The 16,931-nt window shown below is 32.9% G+C and overlaps 1 protein-coding gene and 1 long non-coding RNA gene across 6 annotated transcripts in view; one reads left to right on the top strand and one right to left on the bottom strand.

Moving 5' to 3' along the window:
* Nucleotides 1-16,931, bottom strand: part of LOC141561251 (uncharacterized) — a 48,444-nt gene that overhangs the window by 6,950 nt on the left and 24,563 nt on the right. The window lies entirely within an intron of this gene.
* The window catches only part of APP (amyloid beta precursor protein), a 175,530-nt gene that overhangs the window by 154,632 nt on the left and 3,967 nt on the right, over nucleotides 1-16,931 (top strand). For 2 of the 5 annotated variants that reach the window (XM_074300600.1, XM_074300602.1), the window contains 3 exons: nucleotides 4,147-4,200; nucleotides 10,874-10,974; nucleotides 12,419-12,565. In XM_074300600.1, coding sequence (XP_074156701.1) covers nucleotides 4,147-4,200; nucleotides 10,874-10,974; nucleotides 12,419-12,565 — 302 coding nt within the window. Of the gene's footprint in view, nucleotides 1-4,146; nucleotides 4,201-10,873; nucleotides 11,050-12,395; nucleotides 12,566-16,931 lie in introns of all 5 variants that reach the window. The other 3 variants (XM_074300601.1, XM_074300603.1, XR_012488001.1) reach the window with 2 other exon arrangements.

Here is a 16,931-nt window from a genome sequence, read left to right as displayed (position 1 = left end):
ATCAGATATTTATTAAGTGACAACTCTGTTCCAAGCACTGTGCTAAATGCTAATGAAGCAAAAAGAGACAAAATGCTCTCAAGAAAGTCACAGTCTAATGGGGGAAATAGCATGGAAAAGAAAAAAGACAACATAAATAAATAACAAATATGAAATAGAGGGAAGCAAATGAGAAAGGCTCCATTAAAGATGGAGTTTTAGTTGAGACTTTAACAAAAACAGGTAGGTCAGTAGGTGGAGAAGGACATGGCCCTGTTGCCAGAGAAAATACCTAAAGCTAAAAGATGCAACATCTTGTTCAAAGAACAGCCAAGAGACCAGTGTCATTGGATCAATAAGGCATAAAAAAGTCTAGAGGGCTAAAAAGATGGTAGATTATAAAGGGCTTCAAATGCCAAACAGAGGGCTTTGTATTTGATGTTGAAGGAAAATAGGCAGCCAGAGAATGATTAGAGGATAACATAGTCAGAGCTATACTTTAAGAAAATCTCCTTGGCAGGAGGATGAATGGAGGATGTATTGAAGTGGAGAAAAATTTGAGCAGATTTTTGCCCCGTCCAAGTGTGAGTTGATGAGGGCACCAGAGTGGTGATAATGTCAGAGAAGAGTGAGAATATTCGAGAGTTGTTGCACAGGTGAAATAAATAGGCTTTGGCAACAGATTGGATATGGAAAGTAAGAGATAGGGAGGAGTACAAGAGGACTGCAAACTTTGGGGACTAGGTAGATGATAGTATAGGAAAGGTGGGGCAAGGGAAGGTGGAAGGTGATGCGTTCAGTTTGGGACATGTTAAGATATCTACTGGACATCCAGGTCAAGATTCCTGAAAGATGATTGAAAATGTAGAAAGTTAATAATCAGTAGAGACGCAGCTCTAGCTTCAGCACTGAGATAATGATTAAATGCATTGGGGGCTGATGAAATCACTAAGCAGAAGAAGTATAGAAGCAGAGAAGAGAAAGGCAGAACCCTGAGAGACATATGATAAAAGGGTGTGATCTGGGCCATCAGGGAAGAGGAAAACCAGCAGAGAGTGATGTCCCAAAACCTAGAGAAAAGAAATGATCAGACAGGAAAGGGCCACAATTTCAAAGGCTGCAGAGAGGTCAAAGAGAATGAAGATTGAGGGAAAAAAAAAAACATTGGATTTGGCAACTTAGAGCTCATTAATAACTTTGGAGAGAGCAGTTTTGGTAGAATAATAACATTGCAAATCAGATTATAAGGAATTAAAGGAGAAAGTTGGAGGCATCTTTTGTAGATGGCTTTTTAAAGGAGTTTAGCTACAAAGTGCAGAAAAGATAAAAAGACTATAGTGGGGATAGAAGGATCAAGGGAGTTTTTTTCAGGATGGGAAGAACATGAGTATGCTTATAGGCTATGGGGAATGAAGCAGTAAACAAGGAGAAAAGAAAGAAGTAATAAGAGTTGATATTACAAAGGCTGCATTTTGTTGGAGGAGATGAGATGAAATGGGATCATTTGAGCAGGTATGGGGATTAGCTTTAGTAAGGAGTGAGTAAGGCTGTTTCATCAGGTAAGGTGGGGTGAAGGAGGAGAATAGTGGCAGAAAGCATCCAAGGGAGAGAGAGGAGCTTTCAGCAAATGGCCTCATTTTTTTCTGTAAAATATGAAGCAAGGTTCTCAGCTGAAATGGTAAAGAGAATGGGAGCTATGAGAGGTTTGAAGGATGAAAAGATTTGTAAGTGTGACCGTGGAGAGGGGCTTAGTGAATTGATAAGGCATTTCTGGAAAGATTGCCTAGAAGCAGTGAGAACATAGTTGAGATTGTATAGAATAATTTGTAATGACCCACTCAGAACGGTTACATGATTTTCTCCATCTTCATTCAAAAGCATGTGCATTGGAGCAAAGATGTCAAATGTTGGGAATGATTCAAGATTAAGACTTGGAAGGCAAAATTAGCAAAATGATAAAAGACTCAAAAAAAAATGCACATGTAAGGTTGACTTGGTTCTCTAAAAGGTCAAGATGGGGAAAAAGGAGAATTGTGCAAGGAAGAGAGGAGAGATAAGGTACTGGACTAAATCATCTATCTGCTCCCAGAAATATTAATCCGGATCATTGTTTGATTTTTGAGAAAAAGGAAAGCCCCAAGCTCTGAATCTGAAGTGAGATCTTTTCCTAGCAAATGTTAGTTCTACAATTAAAACACAAAAAAATCTTTTTATTCAAATCAGTAGCCAAACAGAAATCAGAGGAAACAGATATCTATATCTACATAGAGATATGACAAAGTGAAAGTGCTGTTCCATTGGGAGTGAAATAACTCAGCTCAAGCAAGAGAGTGAATATCTACCATCTAATCCAAGGTGATGTTCGCTAAAGTCCCTAGAGCAGCAAGGTGGAGGTAAGGACATGATCCTCTCTGTCTTCAGCAACCTAAAGTCTTGTTCATTGTCTCTTTGAAAACTGCCAAAAGTTCCCAAAGCAACTCAAAGTTTAAAGACTATGTGAAGATTGAAGGGACAAGAGCCCTCCCAGCCTTGACACAGACTTGAAGCATGATCTGTACCAATAAAGAGAGAATCCTATTTCAATGAGCTTTGAAACATATATAAAATTGAGTGTTTGGTATTTCTTCCCTTATCTTAACCTTTTAAAATAGGACACAAACTTGGAATAGATTTATTGTGAGTTACCTCAGAGATTAAGAACTTAGAATTTGCCAGAGGATATTATTTTTAAGCCAAATGTTACTTCATTATAAGGAATACCACAGAGAGTGAGGTAGTAGCTTCCATGAGCTCAAATTTACCAAATTTATCCTTTGTCATTGCTCTCTCACCTCTATAAACCTTTAAGTACAACAAGCTGGTTGTCTGAGTAGATGGTAAAGCTCTCTGTCTTCTTGGTAGGGAAAGTTGTGTCTGATCAAACTGTCATAACTGTATTTTTATATCAGTTTATATATCAATAGTTTTAGCACCAAGGATCCTGGTGTGGAACAGCCCCATTGAGGTGCTTCTTCTAGACCTTCTATTGAAGAGGTCAGCTAAAAATCCTAGAAGAAAGAACATTCCACAGAGCTTTCCAAAAATTGAAAGAATCAAATTCATTAAATTAAAACAGTTGCAATTTAAAAGTAAAAGTTACTTTGTAAATCCAGTTTCTGAACAGTATTATATTTTTTTATTACTATAGAGAAATGGAAATGCAATTCTTGTCCTGAAAAATGAAATCTATTTAAAAATTGGCAAAAAAAATGTAATTGGGAAACATTTAACAAAATAAAGAAAAGTATAATAAAACAGATAATTTTTGAGCCTTTAAGGATCCATTTATACAGTTTAATGCTTCTCCCATTCTATTTTAGTTTATCTGTTTTATTATTTCTTATTTATTTTGTTAAATGCTTCCAAATTACATTTAATTTGGTTTTCAACAACACTCAGGAATGTTGCATGCTATATATTTGACCCTCTGTTCTGCACTATACTTTCTTTGAGAAGGGGGGAAAAAAGACTTAGAAGAGGAGGTAGCATTTGAGCTGGGTGTTGTAAGGAACCTAGCATTTCAGTAGTTAGAGATGGGAGGGCATGTGTAACTTTTACAAAGAAGGAGAGGAGGAGTAAAGAGGTAGAAAAAAGCACAAGAACAAGTTCAAAGAAGATAAGGTAATAAAGTTAGCCAGAGAAGGGAGTATATGAAAGCAGTGTGATGGGCATTAAGTGCAAAGGTATGTTGATTCCAGAGCCTAAGGGCTTTGAATTTCTTTAAATGTTGAAACATTTAACAATTTAGGTAGGAATTTTAATGACTGAAAAATAAAACATATCCTTATCTTTTTTTCACTCCACAATCTAATATTTAATCAAAATTTTAGAATGAATCAAATAAAGAAGAAATTCTTATCTTTGATCCATTTTATGGTTACCACACCAATTAGAGACTTCCTGGTTTAGATGGACTCAGAAATAAAATTAAAGCTTTATGAAGTGATGGGCTTTTCATTCCTTTATTTTTCAGCTTAACAGTATGCATTTTTTTTCAGCTGTTGCTCTTTCCAGTTTGTTTATGGTTCATGCTTTCCCTCTTTTACTCTGTAGAGCAATTGACTTACTATCTTTTCTTTGTGTTTTTCTTTTGTTTGTTTTCTCATGTATCTTGCTTCCTGTGCCTAGTTGAGCCTGTTGATGCCCGCCCTGCTGCTGATCGGGGACTAACAACTCGACCAGGTATTTAACCTGCTTAACTTCTATCTGATCACAACCTTCTCTGAGCATGCTATATAATCTGCTTAGGCTGAAGAGACCTTTATTTCATTATATTTTCCATAAAGTGATTTAGAAAACTCTTAAAGTAACAGTGCCATTGAAGGCCAAAATTAATGAAAATTCTGTTTAATCACTTTTTCTTCTCGTCATGACTTTCCCCAACTAATACTATACAATATTTCTTTTGTTTATATATTTATTTGATTTTTAATTTTTGGAATAAAAAGGCATTTGTATAACAGTATAATAAAAAGATGATTGCATATGAAATTATGTATAACTTACTATTCTTTTTAAATATATAATAAAATTATCATGTAAATTTATTTTTTTCTTCCCTCCCTTCCCATCTAGAGTTGACTGCCATTAGACACATACATAAATAGGTATAAAATTCTATAATTTATCTTTTCTTTCTCAGGATGCAAATAAAGTCTATCTCCATATGTCCCTTGTAGTTAATTTGGGTATTTACAATAATCAAAATGACTCAAAGCTATTCTTTTTTTTTTCTTTTTTTATTATTACAGTTTTTTATTTACAAGATATATGCATGGGTAACTTTTCAGCATTGACAATTGCAAAACCTTTTGTTCCAGTTTTTCCCCTCCTTCCCCCTATCCCCTCCCCCAGATGGCAGGTAGGCCAATACATGTTAAATATGTTAAAGTATACTTTAAATACAATATATGTATACATATCCATACAGTTATTTTGCTGTACAAAAAGAATCGGACTTTGAAATAGTGTACAATTAACTTGTGAAGGAAATCAAAAATGCAGGCTGACAAAATTAGAGGGATTGGGAATTCTATGTGGTGGTGCACACTTATTTCCCAGAGTTCTTTTGCTGGGTGTAGCTGGTTCAGTTCATTACTGCTCTATTGGAACTGATTTGGTTCATCTCATTATTAAAGATGGCCACATCCATCAGAATTGATCACCATATAGTATTGTTGTTGAAGTGTATAATGATCTCTACTCAAAACTATCTTATAACATTATGCATGCAACATTTTCTTGGTTCTGTTATAGTTACTTTCATTATTTCATACAGGTCTGTGTATTTCTAAGATCATCAGGCTTATTATTTCTTATAACAAAGTAGTAAAATGGCTAAGTATTTCCCCTGAGAGCAAATTAACTATAGCAACTATTTTAAAAATTATTATGGGGTCAGCAGTGGATAGACGACCAGCCCTAAAGTCAGGAAAACCTGAGTTCAAATCCAGCCTCAGACACTTAACACTTCTTAGCTGTCTGACCTCTGGTAAGTCACTTAACCCCAATTGCCTCAGCCAAAAAAAAAAAAAAAATCATTATGAGAAAGAGTATGAAGATTTATATAGTGGGGAAGAGAGAAGAAGAATGGGGGAAATTATCTCACATGAGATGCCCAAGGAAGAGTTTATACAGTGTAAGGATAGCTATGGTGGGGGGGGAGCGAGCAAAGCTTGAAATTTATTAAGGTTCAAGGAACACACACGTATACATACAGCATTGGGTAAAGAAATTCTTCTTAACTATTAGGTGAGGAAGAGGAAGAAATAATGGGAAGGGAGGAAGATAAGAGGGAGTAAATATTAAGGATAGTACTAGTCAGAAGTAAAACAGACTCTTGAGGCAAGAACAGAAAAAGAACAAAGATAATAGTAATCATTACTGTACATATGAATAGGATGAACTTGCCCCCAAAATAGAAGAAGATAGCAGAATGGATTAGAAACCAGAAACCAACACTATATTATTTACAAGAAGCATACAAAATGGAAACAAATAATTGCACTTTCACTCTAGTTCAGTAGTATATTGGAAATAAATAAAACTAACAACTTGTTTTATGAAAATTAAAATTAGTCAAACCATTGACCAATTTGATTTAAAAAGAAAGAAGAAAAACAAATTATTGGTATAAAAAATGAAAAAAGGCACAACCAATGGAGATGAAATAAAAAACAATTATTAGAAGCTATTTTGCCCAACTATAAGCCATTAAAACTGACAGTCTAAGTGAAATGGATGAATATTTATTAAAAATGTAAATTGTTTAGATGAACTGAAGAGAAAATAGAATATTTAATAAATAACCCACTGACAGAAAGAAAAATAACGAAACCATAAATGAACTTAGTTGTAGCGAGCAAGTGAGAGGGAAGCAAAACAAATAGATGATTTAATAAATTTAAAATTTATAGGTGAATTACAGGTGGAAAAAAAATAATTATATTACTAAATTCCTTCTGTGGCATAAAAACATTTTTGAGAACTAAACTAGAAAGAGCAAAAATAGAAAAAAAAGGAACTATAGATCCAGTTTCCCCAATTAATATTAATACATAAAATTTAAATAAAATACTAGGAAGAAGATTGTAAGAATACAATCATACAATTTGTAAAAATACAAAGATCATACATGATGACCAGAATATATACCAGGAATGAAGATCTAGTTCACTATTAGAAAGCCTATAATCAAAACAAAAACTCATATGATTATTTTAATATTTTAACATTTACAATACTAATTTCTGTTAATCACTCAAATGCATTGGATAAATAAAGCTTTTCTTAAAATTAGTAATTATCTAAATTTTCAGATAACTTTCAGATAAGATTGAGTATGAAACAAATATATCTTGTCACCATTATTATTCTAAACCATTATTGCATTAAAAATGCTAGCTATAGCACTAAGATATGAAAAAGAAATTGAAAAAATAAATAAAAATTAATTTTTGCAGATGATATAATGGCATACTTACAGAACTCTAGAGACTACACTAAAAATAAATTGAAACAATTAACAACTTCTGCAAAGTTCTAGAATACAAAATAAGCTCATAGTAATCATATTTTTATATATATTACCAATAAAATCCAGCATGAAGAACTAGAAAAATAACTGCAGACATTATAAAATAGTTGGGATTCTGCCCACTAAGACCCACAGAGAAACTGTTTACAATTACAAAATACTTCACAAAAATACAGATCTAAATAATTGGAAAAATACTAATTAAATATGAGTAGATCATGGAAATATGATAAAAATTAAAATACTGGTCAAATCGATTTACTTATTTGGTACCATTACAATCAATCAGTCTCCCAACAAATTACAGAGCTAGGAAAAAATAACAAAATTTATCTGTAGGAACAACAGACCAAGAATATCAAGAGAATCAATGGGGGAAAAAAAAACCCTGAAGGAAAGGAACCTGGTGATGCTATATTGCAAATTTTAAAAGCTGTAATCATTAAAAATAATTTGGTACTGGATATAAATTTTCTGCTAAATATTTCTTTGGCTATATCCCACAAATTTTGTTATATCATCTTATTTTATTATCTTTAATGAAAGCAAAGCAAAAAGGCATAGTAATCTAAATCCCAGATCTTGGGACAAGAACTCATTATTTGAGGAAAACTGTTGGGAAAACTGGAAAATAGTCTAGGAGACACTGTCATACATTTTTTACTATGATAAGCTCAAAATGGATACAAGATTTAGATATAAAGGATAGTCTCAAAAGCAAATCAGCAAAACATAGAAGAAATGACTTGTCAAAATTTTGATTAAATAAAATTTAAAAGTTTTTGTACAAAGTAGCTAAAATTAGAAGAAAAACAGGAAACAATAGGGGGGATTTGCATCAAATTTCTTTGATAGTGATCCCATTCTCAAATATATTAGAAACTGATATAAATTTATAAAAATAAAGCTAGTCCCCAATTGATAAATGGTCAGAAGATGTGAATGATCTACCTGATGTGTCCTTTTCTATTTAGCTAATTTTCTCAATAAGAGCATGCCTGAAGTTTTTCAAGTAAAGTACATTATGAAAAAGCTCATGTTCCTCTGGCACAGTCTTTAAGAATTCAACATCCCTACCATTCTGTGATAAAGTGTCATGGCAGGGTTTGAGGAGGTCAGAAGACTTGTTAAATTATAAATTCTGTTATTTGAATAGAAACATTCTAAGTTTTCAAAAGAAGAAATCGGAGTTATTAATAGTTATGCTAAAAAAAATACTCTAAATCACCAATAATTAGAGGAATGCAAATTAAAATAACTCTTAAGTTTTACCTCATAGCCATCAAATTGACTAAAATGATGGAAAAGGAAAATGACAAATGCTAGAGGGATGTGGGAAAATAGGTACATTAATGCATTTTTGGTGGATCTGTGAACCGTTCCAACCATTCTGGAGAACAAGTTGGAACTATATTCCAAAAGCTATAAAACTATGCTTACCCTTTGACCCAGCAATATCACTACTAGGTTTATATCCCAAAGAGATAAAAGGAAAACTAATCATATATAGAAAAAAGAATTGGAAAACTGAGGAGATGCCTATCAATTGAGAAACCACTGGACAAGTTATACAATATTAATGTGATTGAATACTATTGTGCTATGAGAAATGATGAAGGGAATGGTTTTAGGAAAACCTAGAAACACCTTTCTTGAAATGATGCACAGGGAAGTAAGCAGACTAGTGCTGGAACTCTGTCTTCCCAGAAATCAACCTGAATCAGGATCACTAAACGTCTTTATTCTTGATCTTTTACGGTCAAGGTCAGGGGCTTAGGCCTAGCAATCTCACACATACCTTCCTCCCTCAAATGCCTGGGTAGACTGACTCAGCGGCTGGTCTCAATTCCTCTTCCTCCTACTCCTCCCACACACATCACTTTCTCCCCTTTGTCCCACCGATCAAATCAGCATAGAACAGCTGGGGAGGGTCAACCTTCAAACAAGTTAATAGGGAACTGTCCAATTGGCAATTAGTCTCCCATGCTTCATTATCCAAGTGCATTGCTCAGTTCTAGCCCTTTATAGACTAGGAAGCAGTTACCCCAATAATAGCGGTATTGCAAAAATAATCACTTGTGAAGGATTTAGTCACTCTGAGAAGTCTGATGATCAACCCTAGTTTCAGAGGACTCATGATGAAAAAAATGTTATCCATTTCCCAGTAAAAAATTGATGGATTCAGAGAAAAGACTGAAATATAATTTTTTCGTTTTCTTGTTCTTCTTTCTTCTTTGGGGGATAGAAGTAAGAACAGAAATAAATTTGCATAGCTTCATATTCTTGCCTTAAAAAAATTAAAAGGTTTTTGTTTCATGATGAAATGTGGAATCAAGGGCAATCCAGTCTACTTTCCTCTTTTTCAATTCTGAGACCAGCTCATTGTCTTTGCATTTTTTGTCTAAAAATATATATGTTCTGACCATCCAACTGCATATCATATTCTCAAAAATAAGACAATAAGTATACTGTTTAGTAATTCTGAATCTCAAGAAGCTCTGAAACATGCAGGGACTTGGTTGCTAGTCCGCACCATGTCATTCACAAATTTAAGAACCTGGAAGATTATAACATATATGATGAAGTAGTTCTTCATAGAGTTCCTCTACTTCCTTTTTCTCTGCAATAAAAGTTAGCTCATAAGTCAGATATTTTCATAGTACTTTATTTGCAAAGTATTTGTTATGAACACTACAAGATGATATAACCTAGTAACCCACAAAATAATGATTGGAGGTTTTTTTTTTTTTTGTTTGTTTTTTGTTTGTTTGTTTTCCCCTTTGTATTTTGACGAGAAGATTAAAAGTATTTGTAAAACTCTTAGCATAGTGCCTGGCCCATAGTAAATTCTATATAAAGTTTAGGTATTCTGAGTCAGACTCCAATTCCATTTTCCTTTCCAGGAAAAACTGTTTCACTTTTAGCTTAGCTATCACCTCTTCTAGTCTTTTCACTCCATTTGTAACAAAAATGCCAAGATTACTACAATTCAGTTCCTATAGCAGTCTGTCCATATTTTAGTTGCTAGACCAGGAGCCTACCTTTAGAATATAAACATAAATAGCTAAGTAAAAATTCTGTAGTTCTTATAATATTCCCATTTTTTATTACTCTGCCAGTATTTGAAGAAACAGATGATCTCACATAAGACTGAGGGTGATACTGCATTTTTCTCTTTTTCATTAGTTTTTCATTAGTAATTTAGAATTACCAAGTAAACTACCTATTGATGATCTGCCTTTCTTTGCTTGGCTTGTTCTCTCACTAAGACTGTACTTTTGAAGCCTTGTAGCAGAGCTAATGTTTCTCTGGCATTGTTTTCATGAACTCATCATACTTTGATGAAACATCAAAGTAAGGCTTGTGTGGAGGTTAGAAGAATTGCTAAATTATAAATTCTGTTGAATAAAAGCATTCATAAAAAAGATTACTCTCAATTCTTTGCTGAGCTGATTATTCTCAGTACATAATACTCTACTAAAATCATTTAACTCAATGAACATTGAGTTTTCAAAGACTTTACTACTTATTCATGTGAACATATTTTAATGTGATAGGAAAAAATTTCCAGAGCATGTTTGTTCAGTAAATTAAATAATTGTTCAGATATTTAGTCATGTCTGATACTTTGTGACCCTCCATGGACCTTTCTCTGCAAAGATACTGAAGTAGTTTGCCATTTTCTTTTCCAATTAAATAATATTCAACTTTAATATCCTCTACCAAAAGAGAAAATATGAAAATGCTTATAATGGACTAAATTATGTGCCCCAGAAAAATAACAATTTTAGTTCATTATTTAATTATGATCTTTTGCAGGTTCTGGACTAACAAACATAAAAACAGAGGAGATCTCAGAAGTGAAGATGGATGCAGAGTTCCGACATGATTCAGGATATGAAGTGCATCATCAAAAATTGGTAAATACATTAAACTTTTGCTTTAAACCTTTTGCTTTAAATTTCATTAAACAATAGCATATACTCTTTTTATTGGTATTCCAGTGGTATATTGATTTTATTAAATCTGTACCAAAAATTAGCTTTAGAATAATCTTGGCCACATAAGGATTACACTAAAAGCGTAGAAGAAGATTGAATTCTGCAGTGGAATAAGTAAAGTTCTTTATGAGTTAAGAAAACTATTTTTGTTATCTTTTCAGAGCCATATTTATCCAAATAAAGGCCACACATGTGTCCCTATGTAAGCACTGTCACTCCTGAGCATTCCATCATTCCCACTTTGAGACTTTCTGAACTTCCTGGTTATTTCTAGGAGATTGAGGGTTGTCTTGTAGCATCTGGATGTCTCACCTTGTAAGCTATGATTCTGGCCAGTCTCTAGTTATATTGGAAAGCTTACTTATTTACTTGCTTTGGCACTGGTTTTGCTGGCTCACTCCTTTCCTTTTTAGTCAGGTTCCCTGCTGACTTTTTTATACAATTTGGGGGTAAGAAAAAAAAACAAAACACTATGGCTTCTCATAGCATTTCATAATCATTATGCGATCTGATACACACTTAATATTTTGCTGGAGTATTTTGTAGAAAATGACCAGAAAATCCCAAATTGATTTTTAAATTCTTTTAATATAAATTTTATCAATATCTGTTTTTACATTGTATAAATTTCATACTGTAGCCTCCTAAATTTTCTTCCTTTCCAGCAAGAATTATCCCTTTTTCTAAAAATAAAAAAGAAGAGAAATATCTGCAAATTGATCAGTACACCAAAAACTCTGACAACATATGCAATGTTCTATACTCATAGGCTCTCCCTCTTTGCAAAGGAGTGGGGGCAAATGTCTTGTCATGGTTCCTCTTTGGACTCTTTGGTTCTTCATAACTTTTCAAATTCCTTTTTTTAATCATCTTGTGGTAGCTGTTTTCTTTTACGTTTTTGTAATTGTGTATATTTTTTGTCTTTGCTTACTTCACTTTGCATTAATCTCTTCACACTTCTTAATATTAATTGTTTCTTATAATACAGTAATATTTCATTACATACGTGTTCCACAATATTTTTAGCCAATTCCCAATTTTCATCTACTTTTTTTCCCCAGTTTTTTGCTGCTACAAAAAGTGCTCCTATAAATATCAAAACAGATTTTCAAGAATCTCTTAGGAAGCAGCAAATTAGGGGTGGTCAGGAGACGGAAATTATCACTCTTGGCCAAAACAAACAGACAAACTCTTCAATGATAATCAAATATTGAATTAACCAAGAGATATAGAAAAAGTAAACATTTCATTTAGACAAACAATAATGACATAAACTTTTTTGCTTACATATATATATATATATGTATATATATATATATATATATAAATGTTGTCAGCAGTAATAAATCTTTTTATTTTCAAGGTATTCTTTGCTGAAGATATGAGTTCAAACAAAGGCGCAATCATTGGACTCATGGTGGGTGGCATTGTCATAGCAACAGTTATTGTCTTCACCTTGGTAATGCTGAGGAAGAAACAGTACACATCTATCCACCATGGTGTAGTAGAGGTAGGTAAAATCGGTTGTGTATTTGCTAAATATTCATAAAGGAATGAGTGAAAAAGAAACCTAAAAAGTCTAAAAACACTGCATTACAATACCAAGTCATCAAAATCCCAATTCAAGCCAGTTCAGCATTTTATTAACAAAATTTTGCATTTGTTAATAAAAGATATTTAAAACACCAGGCTTTGGCCTTCTATTAAATATTTATCAAGCACCTGCAGAACCATAATGATATCCCTCAATTTCCTTACTTGGAAACAAAATCATTGCATTCAGAAGCCTCTGAGGTCCCTTCCAGCTTAGACCTATAATACCACTTCCCCTTTATAGACACTAGTCAGATTCTACCCAGATAAGTCTTGGTTCAAAAATAAAATTAGGTAGAAGCCTCAAATAATCAAATTTTATTTATCAAGGATTTATTAAGCATGTACTATTTTGTATCATGAAGATACAAAAACAAAAATAAAACAGTCTCAGTCCTTAAAAAAGCTAAAGTATAAGAGAGTGCATGGGGGGCAGCTTGTGAAGTAAAACCCAGAGGTAAAACATAGAAGTTTGAATTCAGGTAAGCCAGATTCTCAAGGACCTTGACGACCATGCTAAGGAATTTCTGTTTTACCCTAGGAATGATAAGGAGCAGCTGCTGGAGGGTTTGAGATGTTGGGGTTTTGTTTTTGTTTTTGTTTTTGTTTTTTAATCCTGAACTGATTCAATGATTTTGTTTTTTATTATAGCTTTTTATTTTTCCTTGCTACTACAAAAAAGGCTGCCACAACCATTTTTGCACATGTGGGTCCCTTTCCTTTTTTTATTATCTCTTTGGGATATAAGCCCAGTAGAGATACTGCTGGATCAAAGGATATGCACAGTTTGCTAGCTCTATGGGGATAGTTTCAAATTGCTCTCCTAAATGGTGGGATCAATTCACAACTCCAACAAAGTGTTAATCTCTCACTTTTCTCATATCTCCTCCAAAATGTATCATTATCTTTTTTTTTATCATCTTAGCCAATTTGAGAAGTTTGAAGTGGTACTTCTGAGTTATCTTAATTTTCATTTCATAGTGATTTAGAGGAATTTAATTAGAACATTTAAATCTTAATTTCTTCATCTGAAAATTGCCAGTTCATATTCTTTGACCATTCATTGGGTAATGGCTTGTATTCTTACAAATTTGAGTCAATTCTCTATATATTTTAGAAATGAGACCTTTATCAGAAACACTGTATATAAATTTTTTTTTTTACCAGTTTTCTGTTTTTCTTCTGATCATGGCTGCATTGGTTTTGTTTGTACAAAATCTTTTTTAATCTAATATAATAAAAATTATCCATTTTGCAATTTGTAATATTTTTCTATTTCTTCTTTGGCCATAAATTCCTCTTTTCCACACAGATCAAACAGATAAACTATCCCTTGTTCTCCTAATTTGTTTATAGTATCACTTTTTATGTCTGCTTCATAAATTTATTTTAATCTTATTTTGGTATAGAGTGTTAGGTGTTGGTCATTGCCTAGTTTCTGCCATACTATTTTCCAATACTAAAGATTTTTGAACAAGGGGATTAAATAACAAGACTTAATCTTTAAAAAGGTTTTTAAAAATGAGTACCTGACTGTTTATAATAAAAAGGGAAATACTAAATAGAATGGTTAGATATTAATGAGGAGAAAAATGTACGATTTAATTTATTGACTTTTATGTCAAACCAGGAAACAGATAATGCTCATTTTCATTGAAAATTTTAAAGTCAAAGGTGACTTCCAGAGTCACTGAAAGGCTCTGCATAGAATATGATTAAAGGATAGTGTTATTGGGGATCTTATTTAGAAACTGAATACTTTTTTATTCTTATACTTGTACCTCCGTGATCCTATTGAATACTTGCATCTTAAATTAAGCACTATATATTACTACAGCATAATTAAGGATCTAAATTAGAACTTTGTTCTGATTACCAGCCCATTACCATAACAAAGTATGAAAAATAAGTGCTCATATTTTCTGTGTAAATACAAAGATGATAAAAATAATTAAGAGGGCCAGGTGTATTTATGTATATTTATATGTTACTATTTTAGATAAAAATTCCATTTTGCTGACTTAGTAATTTAGGAGATGATTAGTGAAATTTTAAAAAAAGGGGTACCACAAGATGAATTCTAAGGATTCCTTAAACTCAGTAGTCCTCTTGCCGCATTTTAAATGATTTACAAGAGATAAGTTGGCAAGCCTTTTTTTATTTCCCAGCTCAATAATAAAATTCGTAGATATGCAAAAGACTTCACCTATTTTCCCATCCAACATTTTCATTTTACAAATAAAGAAACTGAGACCTTAATATCACACAATAAGTCAATAATAGAACTTAGAAAAGAATCTCAATCAGGTTCTGTCTTCTAGCCCCATGTTGCCAGCCAGTTAAACTTCTCAGTAGACACCTAGGAAATGTGATGCTACTGATCCTTAAACAGAAAAAAATTGTGGACAGTTGTGGATAATTCTTAGATATCATTTTATTCAGCATTTAAAATTCTACTCAACTAAATTGTTTACTAGAGAATGTCCCAGTCCCAGATATGATTATGCTAATGGAAAACAAAACAAATAAGTAGAAGATAGAAGCAAGAAACTTGGGTGGTCTCTAAATTATTAAGCAGTAAATAATCAAGAATTGATTATGACAAAAATTGGAAAGACCCCACTTTTCTATGCTGTAGTTTTAAACCCATTATCCTTTCAAATGTATGTCTTCCTCCTGGATAAGAATTGCCTCCTATTTGTTCTGTTCATTCCTTTTTCCTTTTTTAGCAGATAACTTCATAGAAATGACATATACTTAGGATAATAAATCAGTGCATGACTGGACAGTAATGAACAACCCTCTTTGTTCTTGTTTTCCAGTTCAGGAAATTAAAAAGGGAATTTATTGACTTGAAATGTTACACATGTACAGATCTGCTCTGTTGTGGTTGTTCAGTCATGTCTGATTCTTTGTGACCTCATTTGGGGTTTTCTTGGCAAAGATACTGGAGAAGTTTTCCATTTCCTTCCCTAGCTCATTTTATAAATGAGTAATTGAGGCAAACAGTTAAATGATTTGCCAAGATCTTATAACTAGCATCTGAGGCCAGATTTGAACTCAGGCCTTCCCAACTTCAAGCCCAGTGCCTAATTCACTAGCTGCCCCTGTTTGTTATACATCTTATACATCTCAGTAAATTACAGAACTGCCCTTTGTTTGGGAAAACAAGGCAGTAGGACTTGGGGAAAAAAGCAACTATCCTTCCCTTTCTTTAGTTGTTAGACACTAAGAGATCTATCTTGGTTCTTCTAAAACATACCATCTCTGCTCTCCTGGCCTGTCTCATTCCTGTATACAGGACAATGTAGTAGTAATATGCAGAAAATTATTTCCAAAAGGAACAAAGCATTATTGTTGGAATGATTGAATTCACAGTTTATTATAAAAAAATAAAATAACTGAATTTGTGGACAATATTTGTAAAAAATGGTGACCTCCATCAAGTTATTTATTTATGATTTCAAAAGAGAAGACTGTTTTTCTCTAGTACTGATATCAGTCTAACAATGGGAAGTAGGAATAAGGAGACCAGGGAAACTAAGACTCAAGGCCACATGAGATGAGCTTAAGATAGAAGTACCTGAATTAAATATTATCCTCTGATGATAATCATTTCATATTAGAGTTTACATTAGAGATTGAAAAGAGGAGGGGCGGCAAGGTGATGCAATGGAGAGGTCAGGAGGACCTGAGTTCAAACTCAGACACTTAAGACTTCCTAGCTGTGTGACCCTGGGCAAGTCACTTAACCCCAACTGCCTCAGCAAAAAAAAAAAAAAAAAAAAAAAAAAGAAAAGATGATCTGTGAAATGTTGTTCTACTTTTGACCAATATAGATTATTATTCGTAACTGTTAACATTGATGTGCTTCCTAAAAGAGATAAAAATATAATATTTTATCAAATGTCATTCTTTTTTTTTTTTTTTTTTTTTTTTTTTTTTTGCTTTTGCTTTTTATTTACAAGCATGGGTAATTTTTCAGTATTGACAATTGCAAAAGTTTTTGTTCCAATTTTTCCCCTCCTTTCCCCCATCCCCTGGATGGCAGGTAGACCAATACATGTTATATATGTTAAAGTATATGTTAAATACAATATATGTATGCATATCCATACAGTTATTTTGCTGTACAAAAAGAATCGGACTTTGAAATAGTGTACAATTAACCTGTGAAGAAAATAAAAAATACAGGTGGACAAAAATAGAGGGATTGGGAATTCTATGAAGTGGTTCATACTCATTTCCCAGAGTTCTTTTGCTGTAGCTGAAAACGTCATTGT

This window comes from Sminthopsis crassicaudata, chromosome 3, assembly GCF_048593235.1.
Source record: "Sminthopsis crassicaudata isolate SCR6 chromosome 3, ASM4859323v1, whole genome shotgun sequence".
Taxonomy (NCBI): domain Eukaryota; kingdom Metazoa; phylum Chordata; class Mammalia; order Dasyuromorphia; family Dasyuridae; genus Sminthopsis; species Sminthopsis crassicaudata.
This window is presented reverse-complemented; position numbering and strand designations above follow the sequence as displayed.